The sequence below is a fragment of the Stenella coeruleoalba genome (assembly GCF_951394435.1).
Source record: "Stenella coeruleoalba genome assembly, chromosome: 8".
NCBI classification, from domain to species: domain Eukaryota; kingdom Metazoa; phylum Chordata; class Mammalia; order Artiodactyla; family Delphinidae; genus Stenella; species Stenella coeruleoalba.
This window is the reverse complement of record NC_137154.1, coordinates 75,287,743-75,305,773: the sequence shown is the minus strand read 5'-3', so window position 1 is coordinate 75,305,773 and position 18,031 is coordinate 75,287,743. Positions and strand designations below refer to the sequence as shown.

At 34.3% G+C, this 18,031-nt stretch overlaps 1 protein-coding gene across 3 annotated transcripts in view; it reads right to left on the bottom strand.

The window, feature by feature from the left end:
- The window catches only part of CNTN5 (contactin 5), a gene marked incomplete at its 3' end in the record, with an annotated part of 796,845 nt that overhangs the window by 406,012 nt on the left and 372,802 nt on the right, over nt 1-18,031 (bottom strand). For 2 of the 3 annotated variants that reach the window (XM_079928800.1, XM_079928801.1), the window contains one exon: nt 9,928-10,023. The exons of the other annotated variant lie outside the window; for it this stretch is intronic. In XM_079928800.1, coding sequence (XP_079784926.1) covers nt 9,928-10,023 — 96 coding nt within the window. The remainder of the gene's footprint in view (nt 1-9,927; nt 10,024-18,031) is intronic. 3 annotated transcript variants of the gene reach the window in all.

Below are 18,031 nucleotides of genomic sequence, written 5' to 3'. Positions count from 1 at the left end.
TCTTATTTTAAGTCAAGTTTGTTGGGACTGGGCTTGCATCTTTTAAGCTCTTCTTACACCTGTCTCAGGACTTAGTAGAGATTTTTGCAAGTAATAGAGATGCCAAATAATGATTCTGGTTCTCTTCTCTTGAGGATGTAAGTTCTTCTCTTTTTCAACAATTGAGTCTCTGGTGTTCCTGGGCATATAGAAGGTGCATTAAACATTGAGTATTCTAGATCTTATATGTTTGAAAACTACAGCAATGCAGTCTTTAAATAGTCAATGAATCTTCTGCATCTAAGCAGTTAACTTAATCCTAACAAACATTTGGAGGTAAAAAGTGTGAACTGTAGATATTTTTAATTTCAAGTTAATCTGTTGAAATTGTGCCAGTAAAATCACAAATTCTGTCAGTAATTCACAGCTATTTAAACTGGTTGGTATCATAGAAACAGAACAACTATTTTTTTGTTTGTTTTATTAGTTTTTTCCCCATATTGTTTACTATAGCAAGAGAAATCATGCTGTTCACGCTGTAAACAATCTCCCTGAGAGATCCCAACCAATCTCATAATCAATCCTGAGACAACTATGCTGATTATGCCTAAAATTATAGTCTCCTGCCCAGACCCCTTTCCTAGATTTCAGACTTATATATGAAGTTTTCTGTAATATCTATACGTACCTAACACTTCATATATCCACGACTCAGTTAAATGTATTCTATTATAAAACAATTTTATATCTTAGCCATACACTTGCATTCAGATTCTGTTTGACTAGTGAATGAATGAGTGAATCAATTAATCAACAAAACAATCATATATAAAGTGATCAAAATAATTTTAAATAGGCATATTAACATTTTACAAATAATTTCTGAAATAACAGAAATAAAATTGTAATTTTGAAATGAGTAGAAGGAAATATGTATTTAAAAACCTTCCATTAATTAAAAAAAAAAAAGCCCATGAAAGTGAAATGAGGGCAAATAAATCATAGAAAAAGCAGGGTAACTAGTATAAAATAAGATAGTAGAAATAAATATAAATAGACAAAATTCATTAGTTAAAAGATAGTGATGCATCTCCTAGAGTAAAGAAAATAAAAACAAAAATAAACAAATGGGACTGAATTAAACTTAAAAGCTTTTGCACAGCAAAGAAAACCATAAACAAGACAAAAAGACAACCCTCAGAATGGGAGAAAATATTTGCAAATGAAGCAACTGACAAGGGATTAACCTCCAAAACATAAGGATAGCTCATGCAGCTCAATATAAAAAAAAAATCAAATAAACACCCCAATCTAAAAAGGGTTGGAAGACCTAAATAGACATTTCTCCAAAGAAGACATACAAATGGCCAAGAAGCACATGAAAAGATGCTCAACATCACTAATTATTAGAGAAATGCAAATAAAAACTACAGTGAAGTATCACCTCACACCAGTTAGAATGGCCATCATCAAAAAATCTACAAACAATAAATGCTAGAGAGGGTGTGGAGAAAAGGGAACCCTCCTACACTGTTGGTGGGAATGTAAATTGGTAGAGCCACTATGGAGAACAGTATGGAGTTTCCTTAAAAAAATTAAAAATAGAGCTATCATTTGATTTGATTCAGCAACCCTATTCCTGGGCATATATCTGGAGAAAACCATAATTCAAAAAGACACATGTACCCCAATGTTCATTGTAACACTATTTACAATAGCCAGGTCTTGGAAACAACCTAAATGTCCATCAACAGATGAATGGATAAAGAAGATGTAGTACATATACACAGTGGAATATTGCTCAGCCATAAAAAAGAACGAAATTGGGTCATTTGTAGAGATATGGATGGACCTAGAGTCTGACATACAGAGTGAAGTAAGTCAGAAAGAGAAAAACAAGTATTGTATATTAATGCACATATGTGAAATCTAGAAAAATGGTACAAAGGAACCTATTTTCAGGGCAGGAATTGAGACACAAACGTAGAGAACGGATGTGTGGACATGGTAGGGTAGGGGGGTGGGATGAATTGGGAGATTGGGATTGACATATATACATTACCATGTGTAAAACAGATAGCTAGTGGGAACCTGCTGTATAGCACAAGGAGCTCAGCTCAGTGCCCTGTGGTGGGATGGGGGAAGTAGGGGGAGGGAGGTCCAAGAGGGAGAGGATATATGTATACCTATAGCTGATTCACTTAATTGTACAGCAGAAACTAACATAACATTGTAAAGCAACTATACCCCAATTTAAAAAAAAAAACATAGTAGGCACTCAGTAAGCATTCACTGAATGAAAAACTAAGTAGAATATTTGATATAATAAAATAAGCATTTTTTGAAAGGCTGATAAATCCATTGTTTAAAAAAAACCTCTTGTTTGTGTTCATGGTATAAAAGTTTTAGTATAGCTTTATCCAAAATATATATTATATGGTATAAAATATAACAAAGACTGAAATCCTGGTTCCATGATTTATTAAAGATGAGAGCTTAAGGGTTTCACTTAATCTTTCTAAAGGGTAGATTCCTTATCAATACAACAGGGATGATAAATAATTGCTAACTCTCAGATATTTTGCAAAGATTACATGGTATAGTAAATGTGAAAATGTGATTGTTATATTGCAAAATGCTATATTCATATATATTTTTAACTACAACCTAACACTTTGTACAAGAATTTTAAGTTCCACATTGGTGTAAACTTCTGAGATAATGCTTATGGACAAAATAGAATAAAAAATATTTAAAGTAAAATAGTAATTACTGATTTTTTATTTAAAAGTATCTATGGTGATAACCTCTAAACCTTAAAGTATTTCTGTATTTGGTTACAGGTTTTATGAGGCTTATTTTTACATTTTCACAGAGCTTTTTTTTTTATAGTATAACCCTGAATTTCAAAATTTCTAAACTGACAGAGGTGATTTTTTGGCAACCAGAATCATTTTCAGCAGATGTGCTTAACAGTCTAGAAATATATATCTATTTCCTGGTAAATGAATAACTACTTCAGTATCCAATCAAGATGTTTTTATTCACAGATGTTACTGACAGGAATTAATATTGCTCTCTTGGGAAGTAAACAGGGGAATTTAGCAAATGAGTCAATCCTAGCTCTTGCTTTTATTCACAGAAAAAAAAATGTGCATGTATGTCCATTTGAGATAATGAGTAAATGGATTTTGGGGCTATTTCTGAATATTATTTAATCTTCTTTGATGTATAAACTATTTACAATTTCATATAGTTGCTACTAAATCTTAGTAACTGTTATACTTTGTAATAATATTTGAATATGATATTATGTGACCCAAATATCTGTCATAAATGTGAGTTGGTTATGATAAACTAATCACAGGAGGCTAATAGAAACTGTCTAAAGCCTTATAAAACTCTTGTTAGAATCAGCACATTTATTCAGTTATTGAACATGCATTTACTGAATACTTACTAAATGTCAGGTAGTGCACTAAATATTAGAGATACAAATATGAGGTGGAAAGTTTCATACTCTTAAGGAACATATAATCTACTAGAGGAGATAAAAATATTAGGAAACTTTTACTTCCAACACTTTACTTCACTTAATAAAGCTCTGATAAAATAAAATAATAAACTAATTATGATTTGAAAGAAGGAAGTAAAATAAGAGTGGGGAACAAAGCAGAATCAAGCATCAGTTAACCAGGTATGCTGTGCTGATCTACATGGCTATTTGGACTTGACAGAAATTTGGGTCTCAGATTCTAGTACATCTCAGGGTATTTACTCATTTCACAGTGCACAGTTGCATCCCACCAAAACAAAGGCAGTTGTAGAGGCTGTTGCTAACTGGCACCAGACCAGGGATGCAATCACAAGGCCTCTCTCACTGAGTAGACCTGGCTTATTCTTTCTACACTCACCCTGCCTCTTCAGCAAGAATTTTTGACTTGACTTCCCCAAGACATTTTCAAAGTTCTCCTTTTAATTGATTAAGCAAAGCATTAAGATTAATTCACTATTTCACAGTGTGATTGTGATCTCAACTAATAAATCCAATCATTCAGGTTACAGTTTGTTCTTTTGACAAAAATATAAAATGTTCCATTTTATTCTTCCATACTGATGATGTGAATCATGTTTCATTTATCTGTTCTACAATTCACAGCATCAATCGAGAAAAAGATGAATGGTAAGAAAAGTTTTCTTACTATTGAATACATGGCTGATCTATATTTACTTCTTCTTGTTTATGATTTCTTTCTCAAGGTTTCTGAGAGTTATGTATGGGTTAAAATCCTTGGCTAACTTATTTATGAATGTTATGCATATATTTACTCAACAAATAATTTTTGAGCTCCTACTCTGTGTGAGGCACTGTTCTAGGTATGGAGTTCAACTCTGAACAAAAACTACAAAAATTCTGTCCTCATGGAATTTACATTCTAAATCAAGGAGACAGTGAATAAATGAGTAAGTAAAATTGTGCAGTATATTGAAAGTGATGAGCATTATGGAGAGAAAGAAAGTGGAGGAAGAGGAAAGGAATTGTGGAGGTGCAATATCAAAAGAGGAAAATCAGGAAACTGTTTTACCAAGAATGTAAAATTTGAAGGAAGATATGAATGTGAGGGAGACATTCATATGCCAAGCATAAGAGGGATCAGGCACAGGGAATAGCAACTGAAAAGGCTTTGAGGCAGGACCATGTGTAGTTACTTGTGGAGCATCAGGGAGACCACGACTACATGTGAAAAAATAGGAGGGAGAATAGTAGATAAGGTCAGAGAGATTACATGGAGTCAAATGGTAAGGACTCTCTAACCCACTGTAAAGACTTTGGCTTTGACTCTGAATAAAATGGTGTATTAGACAGCTTGGGGTGCCATAACAAAATACCACAGACTGGGTGTCTTAAACAACAGAAATTTGTTTTCTCACGATGCTGGAGGCTAGAAGTCTGAGATCAGGGTGTCAGCATAGTTGGTTTCTGGTGAGAGCTTGCTTCCTGACTTGCACATGGCCATTGTCTCACTATGTTGTCATAATGAGGAGAGAAAGAGTGAGCTCTCTAATATCTCTTCTTATAAGGGCACTAATCCCATTATGAGGATCCCACCCTCAGGGCTTTCTATACACCTAGTTACTTCCCAAATACCATCACACTGCGAGTTGGGGCTTCATATGAATTTTGGGGTAACTCACTTCAGTCTTTAGCAGAAGTTTTTGGAGAGTTTTAGGCAGAGGGGTGACATGATACAAATTAGTTTTAAGGAATCACTCTTAGCTAGTATGTTGAGAATAGATTGAAAAAAGGTAAAGGCAAAATGAGGGAGCTTAGTTAAGAGGCTACTGCAAAAACCCAGGTAAGAAATGATGGTAGTTTATACTAGAGAACTATCAGTGGAGGGTATAAAAAATGGTCAGATTTTGGATAAAATTTCAAGTAGGGCCAATAAAACTGATGGTTTCTATGTGAGGTGTGAGAGAAAGTGAGAAGTTAAGAATGACTCTAAGGCTGATGAATTGTAAGAAATGAAATTGCCATTAATTGAGGTGGAAAAGACCTCAGATTTGGGGAAGATATAACCAGGAGTTTAGTTTTAGTCATGGTTAAGCTTGAGGTGCCTGTTAGCCATCCAAATGGAAATTTTGAATAGACAGTTAAATATACAACCCAGATTCCTGGTTGGAAACATATGTTTGGGAGATGTCAGTACTTAAAGATCATTGTGAGGTGAAACCTAAGGGAGTGAGGGTATATTAAGGAAAGAAGTTCAAAGACAAGCACTTACTTGGGGGACTGCAAGATTAAGAGTTTGAGAAAATGGGGCAAAGTCAGCATAGGGGATTACGAAGTAAGGTAAGGGGAAAGCAAGAGTGTGTGGAATCTTGCAAGAAAGTATTTTATAAAGCAAAGAGTGACCAACATGAAAACTGAAAATAAGCCAAATGCCATCAACTGAGGAATGGATAAACAGAATGGGGCATATCTGCACAATGGAATACTGTTCAGCAATATAAAGTAACAAACTACTGATAAATGCCACAATACGGATGAAACGTAAAGAAACATTAAGCCAAATAAAAGAAGCCAAACTCACACACACACACGTGGCTGCACATTGTATGATTCCAGTAAAATAAAATTTTTAGAAAACGTAAAACTATAGAGACAGAAAATAGATCAGTTATTGGGGACATGGGCAGACATGCCTTTGTGAAATAATGGAAGTTCTAAGACTGGATTGTGGTGATAGTGACACAACTGTATTAAATATATGAAAACTCATTGACCTGTACACTTAAACTAGGTGAATTCCCTGGGATATAAATTGGATCTCAATAAATCTGTTAAAAATATAAAGAAAAAGACAGAGAAAGAGGGCAGAGAGACAGAAAGAGACAGAGAGACCGCACTGGAGTTAAATTGGATAGTGCATGTACAGACAGAGCTTTTGAAGAGTTCGCTATGGAGAGGAGCAGGAAAATGAGGTAGTAGCTGAAAGAGGACAGGAGTCAGGAGACGTTTGCTTTGCTTTGTTTTGTCTTTAGATGAAGTAGGGGACAGTATGGTTGCACCCTGTTGGGAATGACGCAGAAGAAAGTAAACAATCTCTGGTAAAAATGTAGAAGAGAGGAAAGAGAATTACTGAAGCGATTCTTTAAGTAGATAAAAAAGGATGAACTACAGTGCACAAGTTGAGGGATTGGCCTTAGAAGCACAGCAATGCATCTATACTAAAAAAGAGAAGTTAGAGTGTGAATACACATGTTAATGAGTGTGTGACTTGGTGATGAAGGCTTGTGGAAGTTATCTTCTAATCGCTTTCCTTTTACAATGAAATGGTTATCAGCTGAAAATGAGGATGGGAGAAAAATTGAATGATGGGAGACATTGAAAGTTTGACAAAATTACAGTGAAAGGACTAGGTTTGGTTTTTTTTCCCCCTTAATTTCTGGTCATCATAAGCGCACTTGAAATTCATAGTTTGTATTTTAGATTTAGACTAGTCTGCATAACTCTCTATTTTTTCTACAGTCATATTAAGCTGAGTAGTTTCAGGCATGCAGTAGGCTGAAAAGTGGATTTACATCGGGATCAGGGCTTTGCTGACTGTCGAGTCAGTGTGATGAAGCAAAGAGAGATGAAGAAAGCAAGCCTGTATGCAAGAAAATGATAATGATTGAAGGAGAAAAGTAAGGATCAAAGGAGGGGAAGAAGGGTGAAAAGGAGGTAGGATCAATGATTTGTAGATTTCAATGAGGTTAAAGGATTCCTGGAATCAGGGTACTATAAGCAGTGTGCAGAAGATAGTTCATGCTACTCAGAGAATAGATGCTTGCAAATGAGGTAATTATGAGATTGTAGGTGTTGGTAATAACAGATAAGTGGCTGAGATTGGTTGTAAAACAAGACCATGGGAATGAAGAAAAGAAGGTAAAATCTTCAGGAAATGAAGAAGAATGACAGCAACAAGAAAGTGTAGAGTTTGATGACTTGAAATTTTAAAAATTGAGGGGTCTTTTTTTGTAAGGAGGAAGAAAGGAGAATGGGCAATGAGGAGAAGGGAGGGTATATGTTCCAATCTCACACTGAATGGCACATACAATTTGGTAGAATAAACAGTCATAACTTTAAAGAGCTGCAGTGGGAACCATGTCTTCAGGGATTTCAATTGGAGCCAGAATGTAAATGCCATGTTCAACAAAAAAGCTAAAGATATGCTATAGGATTTGGCTGATCAGAGGATAATTACCCATCTGGTAAGTGTTAAACATTGGTCTAGATGCTGAGCTACTCCTGTTATTCTGTGTCATGCATGTGTCCCCCAAAACTTTGCTGTGCTAACACTGATGTTTGAGTAGGTCATTTGGCATAACACTTCAACATGAGTATCTGGTAGAATATAACCTCTCCTACAATTTTAAATTATATAATCAGTCTAATATTTCTTATGACATATACAATAGCAATCAGCTGGCTTTGCTCTTGCCGACTTTATTCTTGTTGATCTCAATCAGATATTGCATTTTTATTTATTTAATCAATTATTAATACATATTCTTATCTTATGCTTATCATGTATGCAATTCACTATACTATTTTTTCCCATTAGAAAGCTTCTGTATATAGTTTTCTCTGCCAATTGGATAATTTGTCTATGTGTAATCTTGCAGCTTTGTTTCTTATATTATCCTCTCTCATTTCATTTTTTAACACATGTTCCAACAGCCTTGCAATATAGATTGTACCTCAGAAAAATCTTACTTGTTCTCCACAGGGGTCACTTCATATTGTTAACCCCTGTAAGCCTGGTGATGAACAGCTTCATCCTCTGTAGAGCCTGTTGCTTTCTCATCCTCCTTCTTCTCCTCCTCCTTTCTCTCCTCCCCCTCCTCCATCTTCCCCTCTTTTTTTTTTTTTCTCTCTAACACTTATTTATCTAATACTTCTCTTCAAACAAATCTAATGACCCAACATTAGACATAACATGTATTAATTCTATAGGAGTCTCCTAAACCTACTAAAATCCTTTTTAAAAAGGTGAAACAGGGCTTCCCTGGTGGCGCAGTGGTTGAGAGTCCGCCTGCCGATGCAGGGGACACGGGTTTGTGCCCCGGTCCGGGAAGATCCCACATGCCGTGGAGCGGCTGGGCCCGTGAACCATGGCCACTGAGCCTGCACGTCCGGAGCCTGTGCTCCGTAACGGGAGAGGCCACAACAGTGAGAGGCCCGCGTACCGCAAAAAAAAAAAAAAAAAAAAGGTAAAACATATAGGTAAGACTAGATATGTTTTCTGAAACTGCTCACAAAAGGATTGGAGTGACTGAATTGACATATAAGAATTAGGTTGGTACAACTCAGAAATTATTCCTCATAGTGATTCCTCTGAGTTTCAAAGCAGAATGTTTTCAAAAATATTTTCCTGTTGAAACATAGTTTACTTTTCTTTCAATTAAAAAGAAAGTTAGGAGGGTAAGATAAAGATGAGAAATTTTAAGAAAACTGATTGAGGTCTAATCATAATTTATGATAAGGATTATCTATGGTAGAACAAAACTGAGCCCAAACACTACACTAATAATACAACCTAGAAACAAATATGGCTTGCTTTCACGCTAAACAAAGAAGAAAAATTGGTTGAGTTACCAGGATCCTGAATTCTGTTTACAGTTGTTAACTCTAAAATCTTCATAATTTCTCAGGTAGAAATAGATGTTTGATTCTCTCTCTCTCTCTCTCTCTCTAATTGATGCTGTCCTTTCTTAAATTGTATTATAGGAAAACTATACTGAGGTACAAAGAGGCACTCATCTCAAATTATAGGACTCAAACATAATGGGTATATTTTTCTGTGAGTTAGCAAAAGGTAAGATAATTAACCTGAGCACTGTTTACTATTCTGTTACTCCAAACCCCAAGAAGTACTTACCTATTACCATGACTTTTACAAAAAAAACTCAAGTAGCAAGAAAAGAACAAGTAAATTATAGTTTTGTATGAACAAAAAAATTTCTTAGCAGTTTTTGTTCCAGTGTGAAAAACTACACCATAAACAACCCAGTTTCCAGCTTATCTTCTGAAACAAGATGCACAGTGGTATTTAGTTAACTCAACTCTGACATTACAAATAATTTTGAATAGTTTTTACTCTTTCAGCTTATCACTTTCCTTGTACTCCAAGCAGTATATTCCTCACTGGTGGCAGGCAGAGACATAACCAGGACAGTCAACACTTAGAAAGACAATGAAACAATCTTATCACAGGAGCTAAGTCTCCTGCCCAATGGCATTTAGACTCTATGGTCTTTAATTACTCATCTGGTACTCTGATACATGTCACAAAAACCATGCACATTTCACCTGAATGTTCCCCAGTCAATACCCTGTCTAAAAGAATGAGCATATAGTAAAAGAGAGCAGCAGCAATATAGAATGGGATCCGACTGTACCTGGTGAATGAGGCGGAGGAGAGCACATCAGAACAACCCCCTGGCCTTCCCTCACAGAGACTGCACTTCTTGTCCGGCCACTAAAATTTCCCAGATCTGTCAACATAACACAGCATTTAGATGCAAGGCAAAAAGGAGCTTAAAGAATTACTATTTTGTAACTTGTACATACTTTTCTATCATTATTCAGTGAAGGTTTCTTTTTGTTTGTCAAGCAGTGATAGGAAGGCTTTGACAATAAATCTCTACCATCCAATTTTAAATACCACAATTTTCAGATTATATGTACACTCCTAATTTCTGTGTATACTGCATACAAGTTGCCAGTGTAGGAATAAATTAAACAATACCTTTATAACTCATTAAGTAGTTATTTTACATCTTTATAATACTTTCTGCATATTAATTTTTCTACCACCAATTGAACCCACTGATACACAGTAAGAACAGAAATAGAAGTGGTTGGAGTGCCTGGCGTCCAACCTGCTGCTTCATTATCTGTCGTGCTAGGAACGGTGTGTAAAGCCAAGCATGAATTTGCCAAATTAGAAAGACTTGTGCACTCAAGCAAAACATAATGAAGATATAAGGTGTTCTTTTCTATAAATGTAAGTTTAAAAAATCATGTTACTTTTATTTTATGGAAGCCTGGAATAGTGTGTACAAATTAATTATACTCATCCATTTTGATTATTCTAGAAGTATTATAGTTATCAAAACACTCACTTGTATGTATGAAGGATTGGGGTTCAATTGTCTTCCCTTAAATTATGTTGCATTTGCACAATTTAAAATATTTTCCTAAAAATAAAGTGGCCTTAAAAAAAGAATGATAGGCATTATTTATATTTCATTTATCATTTATTAATCTATTCATAACTCAATACATATGTACCTTTCCTTTTTTATTGGGCTAGGCTGGTCAAAGAAATGATTCTTAGTTTCTTGGAAATGGTAGGAGTTCAATATTTTTGTAAATAAACATTGTCCCAGAATTCCCAGTTTGTAAAACCATATTCTCCTGGTGAGAAATGCTTCTTGAAAATGTTCTGCCTTTCCTGTCATTATTTACCAATCATAAAAGAGATTTTTTTCAAACTTTTCATCATTTCATGCTAAAATAGTATATTTCATAATAATACAATGTAGATCTTAAAATTTAATGTCTGTTAAACTGACGAATGATGAAAGTAAGCAGTTAAGAAAATATACTGAATGGATATGAAAGAGATAAATCATTAACTTTAATATTATAAGAGGGATCGTATAACTTATTTTTTTTGAGATATGGGTTACAATTTACTTATTTGCTGAATTTACAATCAAACCTTTTAAAATACATTCAAAGTCATTAAGGACTAATAAACAGTAAGGGCATAATGAATAAAAAGAGAGGAATTCATTATTGAAGAAAGTGTTTAGGAATTTACACACAATTCTGCATTTCACTGTAGTTAAGTGTCTAATAGTTAATATAAATAATAGATAAAGTGACAATACAAAAGAGAAAGAATAATTCTATTTTTACTTTTTTTGGTGGCTTGAAAAACATACACACTAACTTCTAATAAAAGTCAAGTTCATTCGTTTTCAAATTTATATGATTCATGGCTTTAAACTAATGTGCATTGACCTTTAGAGATAGAGGCTGCCTTTTTTTCCAACAAATGACCTCAGTCTGATAACAAAGCATGACAAGGTTTCCCATTTGACTTCCTTTGACTACTCTTAGAAACACAGCACAGTGAGGCAGTGGTTGCAGTGGGGCTGTTATATCTCTTTAGAGATTATATGGTTTTATTGTCCTCTTTTCATCTTCATTGAATTTATAAATTCTGAAAAGCAATTTGGATATCAATTTATTTTAACTGAGTTTCTTAAATGTTTTCTGAAAAGTATATATATAGCTTCCAATACATTTACTACAAGTTTATATTGTGCTTATTATATTTCAAATCAACCTATGGTAGCTAAAAAATATTTTAATAGCAAACAGTCCTAAATGAAGGCCTATTTCTGATAAATTGAAGTACAAGCATGGCCTAGAAATTAGACACAAAAAAAGAAAAGAAGATTATACAATAATTATGACCTGAATTGTGTTTTGAGATCACAATGACCCAAAAGATAACACAGCTCTAATTGCTTTATTTTGTATCATCAGTTAATACAGGTACAATTAACATTTTCTCATGGAATTTTCTCTGTGTCATTATTTCCTAGGAGCTATAGCACCAGCAGTACAAAGGTAAATGGATTTTTTTCAACTGTGAATAGATTTTTTTTTTCATAAAGACATATAGAGAAATACTAAAAAGAAGCCTGCACTTTGAAGGAGAGTGTGTTTTCCTCATTTAAATCCTTCCTCTTAGGAAAAAGAAAAAGGGTAAAACACTATTATTTATAATGTAAAAGTGGTCCTCGTGTCAGGCAAGATTCTGGTTGATCTGAGACCAGACTGATGTGAAAAAATTCTTGGTTGGAGTGGGGATGGCAACTAGAGAGAATAGTCTGAGTAAAAATACAGCCAGTTATTTTGATCTCAGTGTGAACAGAAAGCAGTTGGTTTCTTTGGAGGTACTCATCATAGAACTTAGTTTGAGTGCTTATCACATTATTTTAGTAAGCATTCTATTATATCTAGGAGAGAAATGAAAATAAAGAGAACAAGAGATTTTATGGATGTGACTTTGATTATTTTTTGTCACCTACAGAAGGGAAAAAATACCTGTTCCTATGTTCTATTTTTGATCTTTAAGGGAAAAAAATGAGTAAAAATAAAAATCTTAATACAAGGACTCTAAAATTCAGTTTCAAAGTATAAACTGAAGTAAACTTCTTTCTGGACTTAGTATAAAACACATGGACAAACGGACAAGTAATAATCTGGAGGAGAAAGTTTATGATCAAGAATCACAGGGCCTCAGGCCTTGTCTTTTCTCTGACCCTTTTTCCAAGTTCAGAAACTCATGCAGAGTTTGAGAGTGGAGCTTTAACTAGAACTGTGGCTTACAGAATTATTACACCTATTCATCCTAGGTAAACCATACAAAGAAAAAGAGGTATACAATTAATGATGTGACTGAGAGACTCACATGACAGAATATAGAGTTAGAATGTGTGATTGGAAGCATATTGACCATACATAAGACAAATCATTTCCTTTATTCATTTAACAAATATTTTTTTCAATGCAAACTATACACCAAATACTATGTTAGGTACTGATGATACAGAATAGCTGTAAAGGAAGGATGTATATAAATGAACTAATCATACTTACTTGGACCAACTGTCCATAGACCCAGCTCAGATGAGCCTATGCCACCAAATAGATGCATGAGCCCAAACCATCACTGCTTCAGCTTGTCACAGCCATACTTATGGGTAACTAGTACATACCATGGGCATGTACCATATAGCACTACATGCCATTCCCCTAAATGTATGTTGCAAACATATGCACACCAACACATACACATACATACACTGCACATACACTTTGGGTTCCTTCCTTCCTTCCTTCCTTCCTCAAACCTTCTTGTCTACCTGCCTGCTTTTCTGTTTTCCATCTTTTCTTTTCTTTCCTTCATTATTCCACAAAGGGTTTGGGGTAGCTTAGATATATATGTATATAATACAAAATATAAAATTGGTAGTTGACAAATTCCAGGTGAAGGCAAAATAGGTATGGCAAAAATCCTGTAGCATAACATGAGGACTTAAGAAAATATGTCATAGACTTCTTTTGTAAATTATTGGAAGTTGGCCATAAAATTTGACTCATAAACTTAAGAGGGTCAAAACAAACATGCATATGTCCCCAGTCTTATAATTCATGATTATTTTAAGATCAAAACTTTCTAGTAACTCAGGAGAAGTACAGTGTCGCTGGATATTAAGGTTCAAGAGGGATTTCTTCTGCAAGACTTCATAAAGATCACAGTGGGTGGTATAGTAGGCTGAGCAACTTTTCAAGTCAATTAGAAAGGTTCTTCACCCACTGAAACACTTTAAGTAGGTGTAGTGTGAGCTACACACACACACACACACACACACACACACACACACACACACGTAAAAATATTTCAGAAATTATTCCCTAGAATGGTGAATTATTTTAAAGTGTTGGAGAGTGACAGGGGTTTTGGATACTAATTTTACGATTATGTATGCTAAATATAAGAGATTGGTTAATTATTGGGGAGAAGTGAGGGAAAATGGTCAAGGCAAGAAGATAAATCTTATATAATTAGGAATGAAGTGCTGAGGTTCACCTTTCTTCTGGTTTTTAATTTCCTAGTCTTAGATCTGTTCCAAATAAATGGCAATCCTTGGCTTATGGGAGTCATGCATTTGGAAGAAGGAATGGAAATGGGGTGATCATTTTGAATTGCACTCAGTTATACATTCACCCTATAGGTGGGGCTGTAAGTTTTAGACTGTCAATGCTCCAGGCATGCTCAATTGATTCTCTAATGTTAAAAGTGCTATGACTATAGAGATAATTCATTATGAATTCAAAAATTCTTAAAGTTGAGTTTGAATTTTTACAAAAAGTGAAACCATTGAAAAAGGCAAAACACTTTAGACCAGGTGTCAGACACAAGCTTTATTAAATATTACTAACTTTGGAGTATCAGATTCATATGTAAGATTGTTAAGATTGAGGAACTAAGATGAGTGATATATCTGAGGGGACTCATGGATTTAACTTCTACGATTTCTACAAAAATGACTGATAGATTGCATATTGAAGTCTTTCGTCAGTTTTGTTCTTGTTCCTGTTATTATCATCAAGATAATTCAGATTATTGTCAGATTTTTTGTGTATCCAATGTAAATATCCTGTAATAAAAATTGGTCAGACCTCATTCAGAAACTATCTTTGACATTGTAAAATGTTAAAAATATAAGGGCAAATAAAAGAATGGATGGATAATAATTACACTAGCTACTAGCATACTACTATATGCCAAGTTTCCTGGAAATGAAATAGTAATTTCTCTGTTTTAAAGATTCCTAAATGTATGTGAAAAGCAAATAAACACTTGACTTTGGTCATACAGTTAATAAGTAGTGAGTTGGCAAATCAAACTCAATGTGGTTGTTTTTAAAAAATGTATTAGGAAATAAGCAATTCAATATTTGGAAGTTAAAACCAACCAATAGTTGGTTTTAGGAATTTAAAAATAATCTTCATAAGCACCTATTATTAAAAATCATTTTCTGACAGATATAGAGATGAGAAAATTAGTGAAAAATTGATAAAATAATTCATACATTTATTTTGAGAGATAATTAAATTAGCATTTTAATACATAGCTATTTGCACGAAAAGTCTTTCATAAGATACTCTACAACAAGCAAGATTCTTAATAATAGTTTAAAATTAAACTAAAATAAAATTTAAAATAAAAATTTGATTATTGAATGGTACCTTGACCAAAAGCCATAGAAACATGAAGCTTTGTGGGTTTTTATTGGCAAGTGTGAGTTCATGAGCTTGTGATCAATTTGTAAGCAGATTGGGCAGGGCTTATTATCCCCAGTTATTGATGAGGACACTGTCATTCACTAAGGTTAAGTAATAAGAATAAAAACTCACAGCCAATAAGGATTTGGGCATCCAAGATGACAAATTCATTTTGGGAACTAGCATGTTTTTAATCTAGAGTTGTTCTGATACTCTTAATTTAGAATATGTTGATCAATGTGATTTTTAAAAACATTTTCCTATTATATCACATGAAGTAATTCTTTAATATATTTGTTATAAGTCATCTGTAAATGGGACAGCATATCACCTTTTGAAAATGTATATTATTTAATAAAATTAGTCTTTTGAGAATATCAATGGAGCTAATTAGAGGTATCTCAAAAAATACAGTCCCATCTATTACACGGAGATAAGAATTGAATTAAGATACAGTTGGAGACATGGTGAGGTAAATCTACAAGAGACCTGTAGATTTTATAATAAAGAAATTTTCCTCATTCCCATTCTTTCTTTGGTTATATCTAACAGGTCAGTAATCTCTTGCTATGGATTACAATTTTCACTTTACGTATTATCAAACCCAAATCATCCAGCCAAAATGTTCACTGATTAAGAGGAAACCAAAGCACACCTGTGTATGTGTGCTTTGAAAAAGATGATTTTAACTACATTATAAGTGAAATAGTAAATTGCAAATGCTTTTGTAAAGAGATAAATTATCCAAAGAATGTGATAAAAATGTTTTTGATTTTAGGCCCTTTCTTTGGTATCTTGATGTATGTTATAAAAAGCTACTTCAACTGTGAATAATATATATGGTGAAATAATCTCAAATGTTAAAGTTGTATATAAATTTTTTTAACTAATGTGATGATAGTCTATGAACCCTGGCAGAGGGTTTTGTACATTTGACTTAATTTTCTCCACTCTGGGTAAACAATTACATAAATAATCCTTATTTGCTTGCTTCTAAGTTTACAATTTTTCCAAACTCAAATTAGTCTTAATTCATTCTCAGGAAATTATAAGGCTAAGCATTAGAAACTTATATATACAACGGAAGTAATAGAGCATGTATAGGGAGTTTGAGTATTATAGACCAATAGAGATGGGGCCTGTGTGTCACTTAGTAAAACCAGCAAGTCATTTAGTACACACATTAATTCCTAAAACTATTAGATCTTTTTATTGTCTCTCAAAATTTTCAGCCCAACTATCCTCTTCAGCTATTTTTCATTTTATAATATTTAAATAGATAATCACTTCCTGATCTACAACCATGACTCCTTACCCCTTTCTCCTTCCATTTTATTCAAGTACAACTTCAACTTTGGTTAAATTGAACTGTCTTCCTATTCTGTTCTGGGTAAGGGAATGTGAGTGGATAAAACATCAACAATGATGACTAGTCTTGCTCTAAATTTATGACCATTAATCTCAGACAAGCCCTTTGTTTTGCCTGGTAATTCCAGTACATTTATGGAGTCCATTTTCTCTTAATCCTCTAGACAATAAGTTTACAATTACTCTCTTTCAAAACAACCTCCTGCCCCTTCCCCCACTTCTCTCCTTATAATTCCTGAAGAAAATAGAAGTATTCTAAAAACTGCATGCATGTATTCCATCTATGGGGGCACTGCAGTGTGTGCCACATATTTCCCTTCCGTGAAGGACTTGTCTGAACTGTTGGGAGTTACATTGACAGACAGCTTCCAACTTTCAGCTCCCTCAGGGACTGCCTTTGCTACAGAGAATCAGCTCATCTGAGGTTATATCCCTTCCTTGGGTAGCACAACAGCCAACATCCAACAGTTGCTCGATAAGAGCACTGACCACCTCAGCCCAACTCCAGACAATACTGGCAAGCCATTCTAGCTTTTGACATCATACTTAGTGTTAGCTGGGGCTGTTGCTGGGCCTGTATCACAGCTCAAATTATTCTCTTCCCACATCTGCTCCTTCCTCTTCCCTTCTGGTGGGTGATTCCAAAGGCACTTCTTAAAATTATTATCTACACTAAACTCCATCTCACCAAGTCTGATTCCCAGGGAAACCAATCTGTAACACTACCACAATAGCTATTGATTTATCTGTATCTATATTGTGTCCCATCTTCTTATTGTAACTATCTGTGATCTAATCAAAGACCCATCTCCACTTCAGACATCATCAGTAGCACTCATATGGGTATTGCTCCAAAGTTGACAAAAAAAATGTGAAAGGCAAAATTGTATCTCTTTGACCCCATTTTTCCCTCTAGGTACAAACACATTTTGTTCACCCCTTCCGCAAAAGAAAAAAAACACACACAAAGAAAAACTCCCATTTTTTTAAGCTTCTCAAATCAAGCTGTCTCTCTACTGCTGTCCAAATGTTACTGTGAAAGTAATGACCTCAACATTGTTTCATTTAATGATCAATTGCTCAGTTCTCATCTATTTGACCTATATTCAGTAGTATTGATAGAGTTGATCACATTTTTCTTCACTTGCATTTCTCCTCCTTCACTGTGCCCTCCCCTTCACTTTCATTAGCTTGTTCTTCCTCATCTTCCCAATATCTAGACATGTCATGGCCCCTCCTTGGATCTTTTCATTTCTCAGT